Here is an 18,978-nt window from a genome sequence, read left to right as displayed (position 1 = left end):
AACAATATAAATGGTATTTGGAATTTTAGTAAGTTTTGAACTTTTTCTATCTTTTGGTATTTGGATACATCTTCTTAGATGCTTTTACAGGATATGGATCAAATCCTCAAGTCATATCAAAGGATAAAAGTCTCTTAATTAGCCTTTCTATTTCTTACTTCTTAGTATATATTATTGTATTTAGAATCTTAGCTTTATATTGTAGTTTTCATTCTTATTTAAGATGTATCTTATTCAAATTAATATTTGAATAATTTTGAATAATTAAAGATATACTACCTTCATCCTAAAGATAAAAATTAGTTACAGATTTAATTTAATCCTAGATATGAGAACTTAATCTACTTTGTCTTTTATATTCATTTATTTTTTTTCAAAATAATCCTCATGATGATTGCACAGGATAAATAGTTTTCGTTCTAATATACATAATTAACAAGAATATTTTATGAAAAGTGACACTCATTTATTACAAGTAACTAACTTAACTAATTTTATTAATATTTTTAAATTAGTTATTTTTCTCATATCAATGGCAGTAGTAATTCACTCAAGTTTAAGTTTGGCTTAATCATGACCTTTGATAATTGAACCAGTGTGTTGGCCAATATCAACATGACAACTAGTTCAATTTTTAATATATCTAGGATGTTACATATGTAGCTTTATATTATGTTAATTTAAATTTACTAAGTAATGATTGTATTTTTTTTAATACTTATTTGCCATTTTTATATTTTAACCTACCAGACAAAGAAGATAAAGCCATTGGAAAAGCAAAAGTGACAAAGATGACAAAGCCATTACCGGTATGATTCATGATTAATGAGCATATGCTGGTTATCATGAATGTGGAATCATTTTCATATTTCACGTTGTTTTATTTTTTTTAGATTATTTGAAAAACTTTTAACTTTTGATAAATATGAAATCTAAATAAAATAATTTTATAACCATCATTTTAATGATGTTTAATTTTATAACCATCATTTTAATAATGTTTTGATATATTTTGATGGTGACTTTGGAATACTCCCTGTCGACACTTTGCTCTCAATTTCTAATTAACTTTATGTTTTCCGGTTATATATATATTATATAAGTTGACTCTTTTACTGTAACTCTAGTCCGTGACAATAATTTACCTGGGGATGACAAGTCTTAATTAAGAAATAACAAGTCTAAATTTGATATTAACAAAGTAACTTTTCCTGATACATAACAAGAAGTAGCATTTACATTAATTAAAAATGACCATAGTTTTTATATTGTAGTTTTTATTCTTATTTAAGATGTATCTTATTCGAATTACTATTTGAATAATTAAACATATACTATCTCTAGTCCTAAATAGAGTTAGCTATAGATTTAATCTAATCATAAATATAAGAACTTAATTCACTTTGTTTCTCATATTATTCTTTTTTTTTTAAGTAGTCCTTATGATAATTGCATATACTAAATGGTTTTTATTCTAACACACATGATTAATAAAGATATTTTAGAGAAGACGACACTTATTTATTATGAATAACTTAACTAATTTTTTTAATATTTATAAATTAGTTATTTCGTTCATATATTAAACACCAAAGACAGACAGTATTAATTCACTTAAGTTTAGCTTAACCATGAGTAGATGACCTTTGATCATTGAACCAGTGTGTTGAACAGTATCAACACGACAACCAGATCAATTTTTAATGGCTAGGATGTTATATATGTAGCTTTATATAATTAAAATTTAAATTTACTAAGTAATCATTGTACTCATCCTATCCTTAATATAGGACCTAATTATTCAGTTAATTTTGATTCTAAATATGAGATCTATTTAATATAAGACCTAATTATTAAGTTAATTTTGGTCTTAAATATAAGATCTATTTTTATATTTATCAATTTTTTCTAAATTACCCCGATGGATCTCCTTGGAATTTAATCCAATAGAAGAGGAAAAGAGGACATTAAAGAAGATAATTATGGTTTTTTAAGAAAATATGTTATTTTATTATAATTAAATAATTTATCTAATTATTTTAATCTAATTAAATTAGTTAAATAATTTTTATATTAAAAACTGGATGAGTATTTTTTTTTAATACTTATTTGCAACTTTTATATTTTGACCGACCAGATAAAGAAGATAAAGTCATTAGAAAAGTAAAGGCAGCAAAGATGACAAAGCCATCACCAAAGTCATTGGGAAAGTAGAGGGAGCAAAGATGACAAAGCCATCACTGGTACGATTCATGATTAATTAGCATATGCTGTCTATCATGATTGTGGGATCAATTTCATATTTCACGTTATTTTTTTTTTTTAGATTATTTGAAAACTTTTTACTTTTGATAATATGAAGTCTAAACAAAAATAATTTTGTAACCATCATTTTAATAATGTTTTGATATGTTTTGACAGTGGCTTTGGGGTACTCCCTGCCGACACTTTGCTCTCAATTTCTAATTAACTTTATCTTTTCCGGTTATATATATTATATATCATCGTCCTTGTCTGTTTCCTTTTCCTTTTTTATTTTTTAACCTCTCTCTTTAACAAAAAATTTTAAGACAAAACTTGGGTAGAGTTAATTAAATCTGAGCACCCAGCAAAATTCTCTCATTTGTATTGGTGGTGCACATAGCACTAGATTTAATGAATCTAATAAATTTGACGTGAGTTTTATTTTTTTTTTTAAACTTTGCAAAAAAATTTATTTTAATCATTTAATTTTATAAATTATCCTTTCAACTAATTTTTCACATGTTAACGAAACATTTAAAAATACTAATATGTTTAATTTTTTAAATAGCAATAACTAATAGAAAATTATTATTTTCAATTAATATGTTAGGAGTAATTAAAGAACTAAAAATATATTTTAAAAAATTAGAGGACTAAAAAGATGTTTTAAAAAAATTAAATAACGACACCAAACATTTATGAAAGTAGATGACAAATATGCATGTTTTCCTTTTTTAAAATAATAATAATTAGCACAAAAAATTATCATTTGAGATCAACAATGGGAGGGTTAGAAGGCTAAAGAAAATACTTGAGAAAATTAATTTCTTAATCCTTATAATTTTTTTGTTTGAGTTTCGAATCAAGTCCCTTCTTTTTGTTTCTTTGTATCAAATCCCTGCAATTTATTCTGGTAACACTATTAGGTCCTAGTGTTTAAAACAGTTAATAATAATTAAACGGTTGTTAACAGATTTGTTGGCCAACCATGAGATGATGGACAACTAGGCAGACTTCTAGAAATGAATCTCATGTGTGCAAAAATTAAAGCCACGTTTGGAAAAAATTTTTTTTTATGAATCTGAAAATAGTTTCTTATCCTCCTTCTCTCTCTCTCTGTTCCTTCCCCAGCATCTTTTGCCACCTCCCTTCACTCACATTCATCTCCCATCAATATTAGAAGCTGATACACGGGTTGGATGCCAAATATTTTAATCTTTGGAAGTGAAATAATGAAATCACAGTACAAAATGCTTTTAATATAAAAACTAGATAACTAATATGAGAATATTAAAAAATTAATTAAGTTAGTTATTTATCACAAATATTGTATTGAACTTTTTAAATTATTTTATAATTATGTGTAGTGAATGATTAGAATTATCACTTGGTGAAAATCCCTTGCAATGAATAAGGAAGTTTTGGATAAAAATACGAGAAAAAATAGATTGAGATCTTATATTTACAATCAAATTTAGCTTTCAGTTAGCATTTATATTAAGAGGAGAAAGACGAGGTAGTATAATAATTAAAGACACTAAGGTGGCTTGTCAAATTGCTACCTCACGAGTTTGTTACTGTTATGGATTTCTCCATGACTTTATTGCTCAAAATTAGGACACATAAGAGCACAAGACTCTCCGGGAATGCCCATCTTTGGATTTTTTTTTTTTCCCTTAACATTGTTAGCTTTCATTAAACAATTTTAAACAGGTACCAACATGCAAATTCGAAGGTTCTAATAAAAAGAACTTGATTCAAAATTCAAGGAAGTCATGAGAATTCGAAAATTTATTTACTTAAAATACTTCACAAATATAAAGAAACCAAACCACAACTTTATATAAAATTAAAGACAATATATTAAGATACAATAATAATGTTGCGACCGTTCCAAACATTATGCCCTCGTTAATTCTAGGGAAAATTCTGTTAAAAGACCAAAATCAAAGGTAAATTATGGTCAAGAAAACCTTGAATTCTATTTTTATTTTTAAATATATTATAACAATAATAAATTCTTATCCCAGTGATTGAGGTTTAGCCTTGTAACATAACCTTATAAGAAAATTTTACAAGTTCCATCACAATCCTATTCTCTACAAAAGGAAAAAAAAGGAGAAAACATAGAAAAATTGTTCTTTTTTTATTTTTAAAAACAGATTATTACTACTACTACTACTACAAAGTTAAATGAAAACTAATTATCAAACAATTTGTTTATTTTTTTGTTTTCAAAAACGAAAAATTGTTTTGAAAATAGGAAATGAAACAGAGCCTTAGTTTTTATATTGTACTTTTTATTATGATTTAAAATATACCTTATTTGAGTTAATATTTGAATAATTAAACACATGTTAATTTACTTAAGTTCATTTTAACCATGACCAGCCGTCCAGACCTTTGATCATTGAACCGTTGCTTTGGCCAATCCAACAACTTGTTCAATTTTAATATCTTGGAAGGTACATATAGGGCTCTATATTATTTTACATTTTAATTTAAATTTTTGCCATTTTTATATTTTAACTAACTAGCAAAGGAAGACAAAGCCATTGGAAAAGTAAACTATACTGGCAATAAGGATGACAAAACCATTTACCGGCATGAGTAATGATTAGTGAGCATCTGCCGTTTATCATGAACGTGGGATCATTGAGATTAAATTTGGACTTCATATTTCACGTTATTTCATTTTTTAAAAAGATTTTTTGAAAACAATTTTTACTTTTGATAACTATGAAACCTAAATAAAATCAAGGATAAAGGTGCAGTTAGCACGCTAAAATATTTTTTTAGATACGTCGAGTATTTTCAAATATTTTGTTATTCATCCAACTTCACATGCTTTTAATCTTTTAGCATACTAAAATATTTGGTGGCACAATTTTGCCTTCAACGTATTGATTTTTTTAGAAGCATTTGCATTCTTAAAATATCTTTTTAGGAACAATTCTTAACTTTGCCATTAACTCTTCAAAAAAATTCCTTAAATGAATGTGTGTCAAGCACTTTAAAATATTTTTCAGTTTTTAGCTTGTTGAATGGATAAAAAAACACTTTAAATAGTAGATTAAACTCACCCCTAAAAATAATTTTATAACTATGATTTCCGAAAAAAATTATTATCATCAAAAATTTTAAATTTAGAGTGTTACTATCCTCTTTTTTATCAATACAGACCCTTTTTGGAAAGCAATGATTTTTGATAGAGTTTGGCGTAGTCCTGTTGACCCCTGGCTTTCGATTTCTCATTACCTTTATCTTTTCTAGTTAATAATTTTGTATATCTTTTTTCTTTAATTTTACATAATATTCTATTTTAATAATTTAGTTTTAAAAATTGTCTTTTCGATCAATTCTTTAATATTAGTATCAATGAAAAAATATTGATATTATAATTTTAAATGTTAATAAAGCAAGAACATTCATAAATACTCACATGTTAAATTTAACCTTTTAAAATAATAATGATCGATAAAAAATAATTATTTGCAATCAACGTTAGGATTAATTAGAAGACTAAAAAGACATTTTAAATGTACATTTTTACCTTTTTAAAATAACAAAATAATGTGACGATTGGAGGATTGAAAAAAATACTTTATAAAATTAATAAACCAAATTAAAACTTTGCATAAAATTAATAGCTAAAGCTATGCTTTTGTCTATATTATTTTAATATATAAAACTAAGAATATCTTAATTTAATAACAGCAAAGTTGATGATAATCTTATCACATTGAGCTATTAACCAGTGATTCATCAGTCTAACAGATCCAAGTAGCATAATACTGAAAATCACATTACTATGAAACGGCTTACAGCTGTTCAACGCCTTTTATTTTTATTTTTTTGGCCAAAAAAATCAATTTTATTAATATCAAAAAATAGTACAAACACCAATAGTCAAAGGCCAAAATAAACTACCAAAAAACCTAAGATGCAACCTAACTCACAAAATACTGAAAATAAAAAATACAAGCAAGACAAAAACAATTAGAAACCAACTAGAAACACGAACCACGTAGACAATGCCCTCCCTTGGAGCTTTAGAAGCACATGCACTATCCTTGGATTCCTTCCTTTGGTCAAGTCATGAGGTAAAAGCACGTGCACTACCCTTAGAAGCATAGGCTAGCCCCTGATTGTGGTGGATCCTCTTTGCTCCACATCCTACCAAAAAATCAATAGCTTTATTACCTCTTCTCGAGACAAGAGAAACGCTTTTTATTAATTTACAAAAAAGTAGAAGACCTGTAAAAATCTTGACTTGCTTTTCTTTTCTTCTTGCCTCTATTCTGCTGCATCATCCTTAGCTTCTTCTGTAGTCTCTTGTGTTTTGCTACCGTGTGATTCTGCAAACTACTTCTTCCTCCTTCTTCTTCCTTTGCTCCCTCAGAGTTATTTTCTTCAAAGTGCAACAACCAAAATGGAGTTTGGGATCTCAATCTCTAAACTTTTATATTTTTTTTTGTTTTTAGATGCTTTGCTTTGACAGCCTTCATAAACTATGGATCCAATGCTCAACTCATACCAGAAGATGAAGGTTTCTTAATTAATCCCTTTCTGTTTTTCTTACTCCTTAGCATATACTATATTACTCTATTTAGCATTATGATCAATTCTTTCATTTCCATCTATTTTCTTACTGTTCAAAGGAAAATACACAAAAGAAAGGGGTCAATGTGATGGTTAACTGTTTCCTCTTCTTGAACAAGCAGTGATAAAGAACTGTCGTAACTTTCGAGACTTGATCCTTCATTTTTTTCTCCCTCCGAGAAGGGAACTAAATAAACTGATTCAAATGTTTTCTTTCTTTCTCCCCCCTTTTACCAACAAGATTCCAATGGTTGAAAACTATAGTAATTTATTTTATTCATTTATTTGTCACTGCTTTAATTTTATGCTAATATTGAATTCAAAGAGCCAAGTAATCAATACTAATATTTTTTTTCCGTATAAGGAATGCGATTTATTAAAATTTCTATATTATACATAGATATAAATTATATCTAAAATTTTCTTGGCAACCTGGATAGATGAATAAAGCTTAGTAATCTCTTTTGCATGCACAAACTATGATAGAAAATCATGTTTTATCAATTACTTGTTATGTATTAATACAAAATATCTTATTGGCTTAATTTATATGATTGTTATAATTTCTGAATAATTTAGTCCTCACACCCATGAAACTGAATTAAATATGAACAATCTACTTTAATTTCCATAACAGTCAATTCATTTTGATTTTTCATGCTATTACTATATATTGTATTCAGCGCAGTGTTCTCGTATTTATAATTTATGAAATGTGTTAATAGTCGTTTATCAATCTTTCTTTTTTTAAATAAAATAAACCAAAAAAGTTCTGAAAAATTGAATTAATTATTTTTAAGAGTTTTATATATTTTGAGATATATCATTATAAAGAGAATACAAAAGCTATGTTTTAATTATTAATTTGAAAACTTGTAAACCACAGTTATAAAAATGATAAAATAATTAATTATATTATTTTATATTATACAGGATAAAATATGTAAAAACCCTTTAACTTTGGGCCAATTGCACATCACCTCCCTAACTTTCAAAAGTTTAATTTAAGAATCATGATATTTCATGTTTTGAATCTCAATTCCCCTACTTTCAAACTTATAGTTTAAGTTAACGGTTTTTGACATGTCACAATTTTTTTATATTTTTTATTATATATCATATCATTTAAAAAATAATATTTGGCGTTTGAGATAAGTATTTTAACGATTTTCTACCTTTTCATTTTAAAAGACATGGTCAAATAAATGTTTTAAATATATTTTTAAGTGTATTAAATATACAACATTGCATGTAAAATACTAAATATTTTTTCTAAAAATGAAATGGTATATAATAAAAAAAAAAACAAAACATATGACATGACAAAAACAATTAATTTTAATGATAGGGAAGTTGATAGTCAAGACATGAGACATCAAGATTCTTAGTTTAAACTTTTAAAGGTTTGAGAGATAATGCATAAACCGACCTAAAGTTCAGAAATTTTTGTGCATTTTAGCCTATTAAAAAATATTTTCATGTTTATTTCCCGACGCGCTTATTAGGGAAACGTGATTTCTACGCTCATATCTGGGTATTATTGATGCTGTTCTGGAGAAGAAGACATTTCTTAATCAATATAAGAATAAAAACAACGAATTAGACATTCACTGCTACTTAAGTTTATAGGTTAAGCCATTATTAGCGTTTTAAATTGAATTTGAAGCAGCTTTGCATGATCCATATGGTGGACAAGTTCCTCAATGTCAATATCAATGCATGTCGAAGTTAAACAAAGTGGGCAACGAGAAGTACTTTGAATTTTTTATTTCTTTTATTTTTTTGAAAAAACTGAATTGTGTTTGATGCAGTGAAAGTTCTAAACACAATATCATCAAAGATAGAGAACTTGGATTGGAATGTGACCCAACATTCTTGTGTTACAAAGTATGTAACATGCAATTGCAGTTTCTCAAATGGAACAGTTTGTCATGTTACAAATCTGTAAGTGCATCTGTCTATATCATTACAACGTGACCCTTTCAATTTGGGTACAAATCAAGCTCCCATCTAAATCAAGTTGTGTTTAATGAGTTACAAATAATGTTGAAAAGTTTTCTTTCTTTATTTAAAACCAGTTGATTTGATTTTGAGATACATTTCTATGGTACCTAGAATAAGTTAGGTCTGGCTCTACATCGCAATAAAATTAATATTGAAATGCACATTGGTGCTTTTTTTTTCCTGCCAACAAATTGGTCCTAATATAAGATAACTTATTTTATTTTAGCTCTATGTAACTAGTTGTATTAATATGTTTTCTTTTTATAATAGCTATTTCAGGAGTCTCAACTTATCTGGACTTTTACCAAGTGAATTTGGATCCCTTACCTATCTACAAGTACTGTAAGTAATGAATTTTTTTAATTCTATTATTGGTTTAAACATGTGTGTGTGTATGCTTAGTTGAAATGTGGGAATTTGTTATCTAAATTGTAGCTTTTATATACGGCACAGTGATTTGTCTCACAATTATATAAGTGGATCAATCCCAGGGAGCTTTGCAGGACTGCCTCTTGTTACATTGTAAGTGATCATAGATTTGTGAATGAATATATATAAATACTACCTCCCGTTCTTAATATAAAATTTCGTTTGACTTTTATTTTGGTCTTAAATATAAGACCCTAATCCACTTTATCTCTTATATTTATTCTTTTTTTTTCCAAAGTAGTCATTGTGCTAATGGTAGTTCTAGTCAACACACTTGATTAGTAAGGATATTTTGAAAAATGCAATACCTATTTATTACAAATAACTAACTTAACTAGTTTTTTAATCTATTCAAATTAGTCAACTAACTCTTATATTAAGGATCGGAGGTAATATAGTTGTTTTCAACTAGTGATTTGTCTCACACTTATTCAAGCTTGAATTATTCGACCATATGCATTATTCATCTCTTAAACACATGTCTTAGAGACCTTACGGCTAACGCAATCAGTGGTCAAATTCCAGACGAGATTGGTAACATTGCAACTTTAGAGGATTTGTAAGTATAAATCATTACACTTTGAGTTTTTAAAAACTTATTGTTGTGTTGGGAAATAATTTTATGGTTTTTCTACTTTCTACAGAGATTTGAAAGATAACCTATTGGAAGGAACTCTTCCTCCTAGTCTTGGAAAATTGACACAGCTACGCGAATTGTAAGAATATTATTTCAAGTGCAAATAATTTTCTTTTATCTTATTAGTTGCATTGTGACTACCACATTAGTCTTATTATAGATAATTTTTCCTATTGCTTTTAGATGTGTTATCTGTTTCTAAGGATTTGGAACTTGTAGGTATCTTGCTGGAAATAACTTCTTAGGGGCAATACCTGAAAGTTTTGGTAATTTGAAAAAATTAGAATATATGTGAGTGGTATAATATGATTAATCATTTCATTGTATTTTATTTTTGATATTGTGTTGATCTCTTTTAAATTCTAAAATTTCTTTCCTAACATTTTTGTAGTTATTTAGATGGGACAAATATATCAGGAAAATTACCCAGTTTTATTGGAAATTGGACCCAACTCCGAGTAATGTGAGTCTAATATACTCTCTATCATAATACTTTCCTTTTAAATAAGATACTACTATATGAACTTAATGTATCGAAATTAATAAGCTTAATGAAGTTCAGTGCTTTTATTTTCATTTACTCCTCCGTTCCATTATATTGTTCCATTTAATTTCATTGGAAATTGTTGCAAACAAAGAAAGAAGGGAGAATTATTATAGTACACCAATAAAAAAATGTAATAACTAAAAATTCGAACAAGGACAATCAAGTAACATGTAGTGACAAGATTTAGTAAAAAAGGACGATAGATTTATATTGATCACTTGTCATTTGGATTTATTAGTAAAGGATGGGAGGTTGCATAATGCATAATCTAATCAATTGTTAATAACTAGTTAAATTCTCAATAGTAGTGGATGAGAGGGAAAAAAAAACTATCAATGTGGGAGATGTTCATGGAGTGAAAATAAGAAACAAAATTGAACCAAGATATGATTATGTATGTTAGTCCAGCTATGTAAGTAAAAATAAAATAAAACAATGCAATAATTTTAATTTTTCAATTAAAATCAATCCACACAAATAAAAAGACTGTATGGACTGGGCTTTTTAAGTATTTCCTTTACTTTCAAAATTATTGTTTTCACTACATTTTTTATTTGGGCAGGTCTTTACAGGGAACGGCCTTGGAAGGCCCCATTCCCACAGCCATATCTCATTTAACAAATTTGACTACTTTGTGAGTACTTAGTCTTTTGTAATTCATCCGCAAACTATTTGATGGTTATGAAATTTAATTTCAACAGAGAATATTTTCCTATTATTGATACTGTTTTGTATTTAATTTTTAATTCAGGAAAATATCTGATTTGCATGGATCAGCAATAATGAGATTTCCTAATCTGGACAATTTGACATCCTTGCAGTACCTGTATGTTGAGAATTTAATAGTGAGGTGAAAATTTGTTAATAAAAAATGAGAGCTATATATTCTTAATGAATTTTCATACTCTGTTTTTCTCTCAGGGTGTTGAGAAATTGCTCCATCCATGGTTCCATTCCAAATTATATTGGTAAAATGGAAAAACTTATCTAGGCTGTAAGTTGCTTCATCTCATACTACGAATCCAAAATCTTCTAAATAATATTCCCAATTTAATGTTTAATTCACAACCTAATTCCTAATTTAGGGCTACTTTTATGGTGGACTATTTATTACAAGAAATATTACTTTTTAGTTATTTTTATGAAGCAATATTTGTGGCCCCTGTATTAATTGCAGAGATTTGAGCTTCAACAAGTTGATCGGTAAAATCCCAAACAATATAAGAAACTTGACCTCCCTAACTTCCATGTAAGGGAGCATTCTACACACGTGTATAACTTTTTTTTTTGAAACTTAATTACTCTTTTTTGATAGATCTTTATTAATTATGTATGCAGGATTCTAACTGAAAATTCTCTCACTGGAAAAATTCCTGATTGGCTATTGCAACAGCAAAACAATGATGGTTCTTTGTTAGTAAAACATTTTTATTTTAATTTTGTTTGTCATTACTACATATATCAGTTCAATGCCATTACTATTTGAAATTAATTACCATAAATTTTATTGACAAAAAACATCTTTAGCCTTTAAATCTCCTCATTTTAATTAATCCCCTTTCCATAATGTCATCTTGATTTGAACTTTGACATTTAAAAAAATTTAGGAGAATTGCTTTGAAATCTCAAGGAAGGAAGATAAGTCCCAGTAACAATAGAGTAGCATGCAATGATAAGTTTCAATATAAATAATAATAATAATTGTTCACTTATCATTGAGACTTTATGGTAATTTTTTCTCCTTGAGATGTCATATTAAAATTTTAATCAGCACAATTTTCTACACACACTACTTTTGATTAAACCATCTTGATAATTCAAGATGTCTGAAACTTGTATGACGATTACTTACCTTATTTTCTTAAGTTTTTTAATTTTCATCTCTAATTTCACACTACTTTCTATTGCAGTGATGATTTATCTTATAATAATTTTTCGGAGACTTCTGTGACTACCTGTCAGTATGAAAATTTGTAAGCTCCTCGCCTCCACCCTAAAACAACATTTTTCTTGTTCTTGAAGGCATCACGCAGCAACTCTAAGCTCTTTTTTTTTAATGGTTATACAGAAACTTGGCTTCGAGTCTATCATCTCCAGCAAAAACTTCGTAAGATTATACTTACAGCTATCTTGTTTCACTTATTCTAAATTCTTTTGCTGTGATCTTTATTCATCTTGCAGATGTACTTGCCTGAAAAGGGGCCTTCCTTGTGGAGGAAAACCCAAGTGTGAGTGCCTAATTAAACTTTTGTACATCACTGTTTTCATGCTTGATTGAGAGTTTCCCATGACATTATCTTTTTGTAGTTTTCATGAACCCTTTCAAGAGTTTTAACTAAATAATGTAGATTTTAGTGAACGTAACAGTGAAATGACTATCAATGTCATGTGACAATATATATATATATATAGAGAGAGAGAGAGAGAGATCATGATCCTATGAGTTTGATCATTTGGATTCTCTTATAGAGGTGATTTTTGATGAGGTTGTCCCTATGCATGTAGATCATTCCTTTTTCATAAATTGTGGAGGACTAGAAACTGAATATGAGGGGAATAAATATGAAAGCGACGTCAATTCTCAGAGTGTCTCATTCTCTTGCCCTGGTGATGATAAATGGGCTTATAGCACCACAACAGGAGCAACATCCTATAATAACAGAGCAACAAACAGTTTATCCCTCAACATTACTGGTCCTGACTTCTACAAAACAGCTCGCCTATCCCCTTTGTCTCTCAAGTACCATGGCCTCTGTTTGATTAATGGAAATTACAACGTCACACTGTATTTTGCTGAGATTATGTTTTCTTATGACCAAAATTTCCATCATGTTGGAAGGCGCATATTTGATGTTTCAATCCAAGTAAGTCTCATCACTATGTTGAATTTAAAATTTTTTCCAGTGGTTACAAAATTCAATGGTGAGAAGATAAGACTCTCCATCCATGCAGCCATATAGATGAAGAGAAATAAATATTGTGGCACGTGTCACTATCAAGTGAGCTTACCACTATATTTATGTGTCTCTTTAAATGGTGGCTAAATGGCTAATTATAAAGACCAACCCCATCTATGGCAAGAGTTAAGGTCTAGTTTTGTATGAATTATTAAAAATGAGGAGTAAGAATTAGGATTGAATTTAAGAAATACCATTGAAAAGTATTTAATATGAGTAATTTCTTATTACGCGGAATTAGATAATCTCATGTAGGTGGGAATAAGGAATATCACCTCTCTCCCATGGTATTCCACAATTTCACATATATGAATTTATTTAATTCTAAGTAACAAATAATCACTCATACTAAATACTTTTAATATTGTTTTTTAATCTCAATTCTAATCCTTACTCCTTATTTTTAACACTTCATATCAAACGGGACCTAAATGCTATGTGAATTCCATTAATATCTCTCTCTCTCTCTCATTTATTGCATATACTTATTTAGTCCTATTTATAAGTCAGAGAGAGAAAATTTTTCTTTGTCCTATTTATAAGTCACTTCATTAAATTTTTAATATGAATGTACTATTTTATCCTTCATTTATAGTATAGATAGTTATGTTTTTTGAAAGGTATCTATATTAAATAGATGTAAAGTTAGAAATTTGTAATATTTTAATGAAGAATTAATATAGTTTAAGATTTTTTTTTAACCTGTATGAAATATATTACAAGTTTCTTAATTATTTAACATGCTTTCAACTATTTTTGCTATATACGTTAATAGAAGTTCTGGAAGGTGAAACTATTTTATGTATACCTTGACAGGGTAGAAAATATTTGCACGATTTCAACATTATGAGGGAAGCAGGTGGCATTGGTAAGGGCATTGTCAGGAACTTTAATGTTGATGTTAATGATAACACCTTGGAGATTCATTTGTACTGGGCTGGAAAAGGAACTACCTCTATTCCTTATAATGATGGTGTATATGGACCTCTTATATCTGCTATTTCAGTCACCCCAAGTAAGTCAAATCTCATATTTTTTGGTTTATGCTCTTTCTAGCTTGAGCTAAGAGATGACAATTTTGATTTTGGTATGAATCGTAAGCATTACTACTTTTTGTCATGTAGATTTCAAAATCAAAATTCCTTGGATTTCTAGTGGAGCTATTGCTGGAATTGTGGTTGGATCATGTGTGTTCCTCATCATACTAATAATAATATTCATCCTCCGAAAAATGGGCTTACAAGGTGACAGAGATTCAAAAGCCAAACGTAAGATCAAAATCAAAAATAAGAAAGCAACTATGTCTATTGATAATTTGGTATTATATAGTGAAAAAATGATTTTTTTTATATGCCTGGATTTTATCATGAAAGTCAAATGGATAAATAATGATTTTTGCATATATATACACGTAATTATTTCTAAGTTTCTTGTAATTTCAATGTATTTTGCTTTGTATTTATATAACTTTTATTTTTGATGCAGAACTTTTAGATTTAAAAATAGGTTATTTCTCTTTAAAACAAATTAAAGATGCCACTACTAACTTTGCCCTAGAAAATAAGATTGGTGAAGGAGGTTTCGGACCGGTGTACAAGGTAATTTTTAGTGTATCATATTTATCTTTAACCAATATTACATAATTGAATACACTTATAAAGAGATTATGTCTTTAAGAGATAATAATTTTGCTTAAGAAAGATTATGAAAATTCAAACTAAAGGGTAAACTGAATTTCAGGGTACACTATCAAATGGTGTTGTCATAGCTGTGAAACAGCTTTCCTCTAAATCAAAGCAAGGGAATCGTGAATTTGTTAATGAAATTGGAATGATTTCTGCTTTGCAACACCCAAACCTTGTAAAGCTTTATGGATGTTGCGTTGAAGGAAATCAATTGTTGCTGATATATGAGTACATGGAGAATAATAGTCTTGCTAGTGCTCTTTTTGGTAAGAACCTTAATTCTTCACAATAAAAAATTACCATATGTAGTATATATATAAGGAAAAGATAAAATGATTGAGTAGAAACAAATAAAATTATTTTGATATACATCCTCTTATTGTCTGTGTTTGTCACAATATTACATCACTATGACAGAAAATGTAAAATTGTGCTCAAATTATTTGCCAGCAACTCTTAGTTATACGTTTACTTTTTAGAAGACAAAATTTAGATGTTATATTTTAGGCTTTTTTTTTTAATTCAAACATATTTTCTCATTTGAAACAACTTCTACAAATATAAAATTAATTTTTATTGAATGACTTGATAGTAATATGTTATTAATTAACATACCATTGATGTTAATGTTAGGTGGCCAAGGACAAAAGATACACTTGGACTGGCCTACACGAATGAAGATATGCATAGGAATAGCAAGAGGATTGGCTTATCTTCATGAGGAATCGAGGTTGAAAATTGTGCATAGAAATATTAAGGCAACAAATGTCTTGCTTGATAAGGATTTGAATGCTAAGATCTCAGATTTTGGATTAGCCAAACTTGATGAAGATGAGAATACTCATATAAGCACAAGAATAGCAGGAACAATGTCAGTATATATTCTACTACATCTTCTTTACTAGATCAATATAATTCTCGTATTTGGTTTAGTAATAATATTAATAGGCCTTTTCTTCTTAGATTTTCTTTGCACGTTCTATGTTTTTGAATTGATTATTAACATTATATGTTTTTTACTAGTGGTTATATGGCTCCTGAATATGCAATGCGAGGATACTTAACTGAGAAAGCAGATGTTTATAGTTTTGGAGTTGTTGCTTTAGAAATTGTTAGTGAAAAAAGCAACACAAGTTACAGGCCAAAAGAGGAGTTTGTTTATCTTCTTGACTGGGTTAGCTATTCTAATCATGATTTGCATTAGTGAATGTTCAATATGCTTCATAAAATTAATGGTTTGATTGAATTTTGTAATAACTGCATATACTTTCATGCAATTGAAGGCCTATGTTCTTCAAGAGCAAGGAAACCTTCTTGAGTTGGTGGATCCAAATCTTGGTTTAAGTTACTCCTCACAGGAAGCCATGAGAATGCTGGAGCTGGCACTCCTATGTACTAACCCATCTCCAACTTTGAGGCCATCCATGTCCTCTGTTGTTTACATGCTTAAAGGAAAGTTGCCAGTCCAAGCCCTAACAATCAAACGTCAAGAGAGTGACCAACGGGTTGCGAGATTCAAGGCCTTTGAGATACTATCATCTCAAGAAAGCCATAGCCAAACCTTTAGTTCTTCTTCCACATCAAAGTCACATGAAAATGTAAAGCAAAGGGTTGAAGCAATGGATAGTGCATCATCACAATACAATCGTAGTAGTTAAACCTTAGCCGCTTCTTCATTCTCACATGAAAGTTTGAGGAAAAGATTTGAAGTAATGGATGGCTCATTAGTTTGATTATATTCCTCTATTTCTCTTCCATGTAATAAAGCTTTCTCTTCATCTGGTAGGCTTCTTAAGAATTCCAACTCCATATGATTCGATCAGAATGTAGGCTAGCAAACAAGCATGAAACTACAACCTTTCATAAATAAGTAGACATTATTCGAAGAAAGGAAATCTAACATGAAGTGTCAAGAAGAATTTACATGTGCTAATTAGCTCCTCTATATTGTAGTTTAAATGTGATGTGTAATTAGTGCAATGCATAGCCTTTTCATTATACGTATATAAATCTTGTTTTCAGTGAACTTCCTAATACAAAATGCTAATTAATTCATTCTTGTTTAGTTTTCTCATGATGACGGATAATAGGATTATTCAAACAAAGTTGCCAATCTTGAGAATTTTGTTTTTGGTAAAGAATGAGTGCCAAGCCCAATCACAAACCCATACCAAACCTTATTAGCTAAATGCCGTTTCATCTTCATATGTTTCTTCAACATCTCTTACCCTTCCTAGTAACCATGGATTTGGGTGTCCGCTGCTCCCTCCTAGCTTCCTTTTAGTTTTTCATCACCTCCTAAATGCATTTCTTGTTTTTTGTCACTAGATCCTATTAAAAATAATGATATTTTGATATTTTATAAGCAAAAATAATATATTTTTCAATTTTTTTTTATGGTTTTTCAAATATGAAACTACATCATTTTAGAGTATTTTTTCCTTTGAAAAATATAAAAAATTCAAAATTGCACTATTTTACGTTCATAAGATTTTAAAATGTCATTCACTTTACAAAGAATCTTATGATAAAAACAAATGAAAAAAATACTACTTTAAAAGTGGAAAAAAAATTGAAAGACAATTGAAAGGAGGCAGCTGACACCTCACATTCAATAATTGTTTCTATCTTTGTTAATCAAATTAAATATGGCAATTGCTTCCCCATTCCTTAACCATTAACATCAAAAGCAAGAGTTGCACTTTAGATTGAAGAACCTAACAACATTAGAATTTGGTGATGATTGAGAGGGAAGAATCCTATGAATTTCATTTGAATACAATGTTGGTCGTGGTACATAGTGGTACCCATCGGCTGAGAAATAGTAATTGAAGGAGCAACAGGCTTTTTTTGGCTGATACAAGACTAATGGCTAATTTTTCTTTTTTAAGTACTCGAAATTCGTCATCTCTTGCAAATTAAGAGGGAATACACAACAAAAACCTACAAATTTAAACTAAACATGATCATCGCAATTATTCGCATTTGTGCTTTCCTGATTATTTAAGGACTGGCCACATGTGTACTAATGTGTGAAATTTCTTACAATAGTACTTTGTCTTTCTAGCTCTAAATGTAAAACTGTTTTTACTGCAAAACAAGTCTTATATTTAGGAGCAGATGAATAATAAATGAATTTTTTTACAAACAAAACCCAAAACCAAAAAAAAATGAGATGAGTAAGGAAGGATTCACCATAAAGGGCTTATAATTAGGAAATAAGGAAAAGGAGTGACTTATGGTGTGGGGCCCACTTAGGGCTTACCCCAGATGTCTATGTCCCATTTCGTATAAAGCATTGAAAATGAGGAATAGAAATTAAGATTGCAATTGAAAAAAATCTATTAAAAGAGTAACTAGTATGAGAAATTGCTTGTACATGAGATTAGTCAAATTCATGTATATGGGATTAGGAAATAGCATAGGTGTAACACCTCACATAATTATATCCATATACACAATAAATACTTTATTTATAAGTCTATACGTATTTCTAGCATTCAAAACAGGCGATAATTTCAAAATACTTTTCTGACATAACAAAATAAACCATTGAAATCTTATAGTCATGGCAAATAAAAATATAACGTGGCATATGCTTGAGGAGCACAAAAGCCTTTACGGCTCACTCCATCGCACCTTCCCTTGATTCCCACTAGATCCTTTGCTTGAAAAATATTAATATAAGGGATGAGATCTAATATCTCACTAACTACTAAAATTCTAACCTATACAAACAACCGTAAATGATAAACAAAAATCAACTTGTGTGTGTGTGTGTGTGTGTTTGTGTATGGAAATCATGAATTTCTAACATTCAATTCAATTTCATTTTTGATTTAACAATATACCGACATCATTTTTCAATATATT

The 18,978-nt window shown here is 28.7% G+C and overlaps 2 protein-coding genes across 3 annotated transcripts in view; both read left to right on the top strand.

Annotated features, from left to right (window-relative positions):
• Positions 1-11,384: 11,384 nt before the first annotated feature.
• Positions 11,385-18,978, top strand: part of LOC114714823 (probable LRR receptor-like serine/threonine-protein kinase At1g53430) — a 74,149-nt gene continuing 66,555 nt past the window's right edge. For both annotated transcript variants that reach the window (XM_028899602.1, XM_028899603.1), the window contains exon 1: positions 11,385-11,457. In XM_028899602.1, the coding sequence (XP_028755435.1) occupies positions 11,408-11,457 (50 nt within the window). In that variant the 5' untranslated portion in view covers positions 11,385-11,407. The remainder of the gene's footprint in view (positions 11,458-18,978) is intronic.
• On the top strand, positions 12,354-17,085 carry LOC114714847 (probable LRR receptor-like serine/threonine-protein kinase At1g53440; the record flags this gene model as incomplete). The annotated part of the gene is made up of 11 exons (XM_028899629.1): positions 12,354-12,436; positions 12,532-12,570; positions 12,645-12,691; positions 12,969-13,327; positions 14,237-14,435; positions 14,545-14,688; positions 14,906-15,018; positions 15,161-15,371; positions 15,739-15,976; positions 16,129-16,279; positions 16,389-17,085. Coding segments are annotated over 11 exons (1,959 nt in total), but the record flags the coding sequence as incomplete, so codon positions are not given.

The sequence above is a fragment of the Neltuma alba genome, unplaced genomic scaffold (genome assembly GCF_004799145.2).
Source record: "Neltuma alba isolate B1F8T4 unplaced genomic scaffold, ASM479914v2 tig00011543_pilon, whole genome shotgun sequence".
Taxonomy (NCBI): domain Eukaryota; kingdom Viridiplantae; phylum Streptophyta; class Magnoliopsida; order Fabales; family Fabaceae; genus Neltuma; species Neltuma alba.
This window is presented reverse-complemented; position numbering and strand designations above follow the sequence as displayed.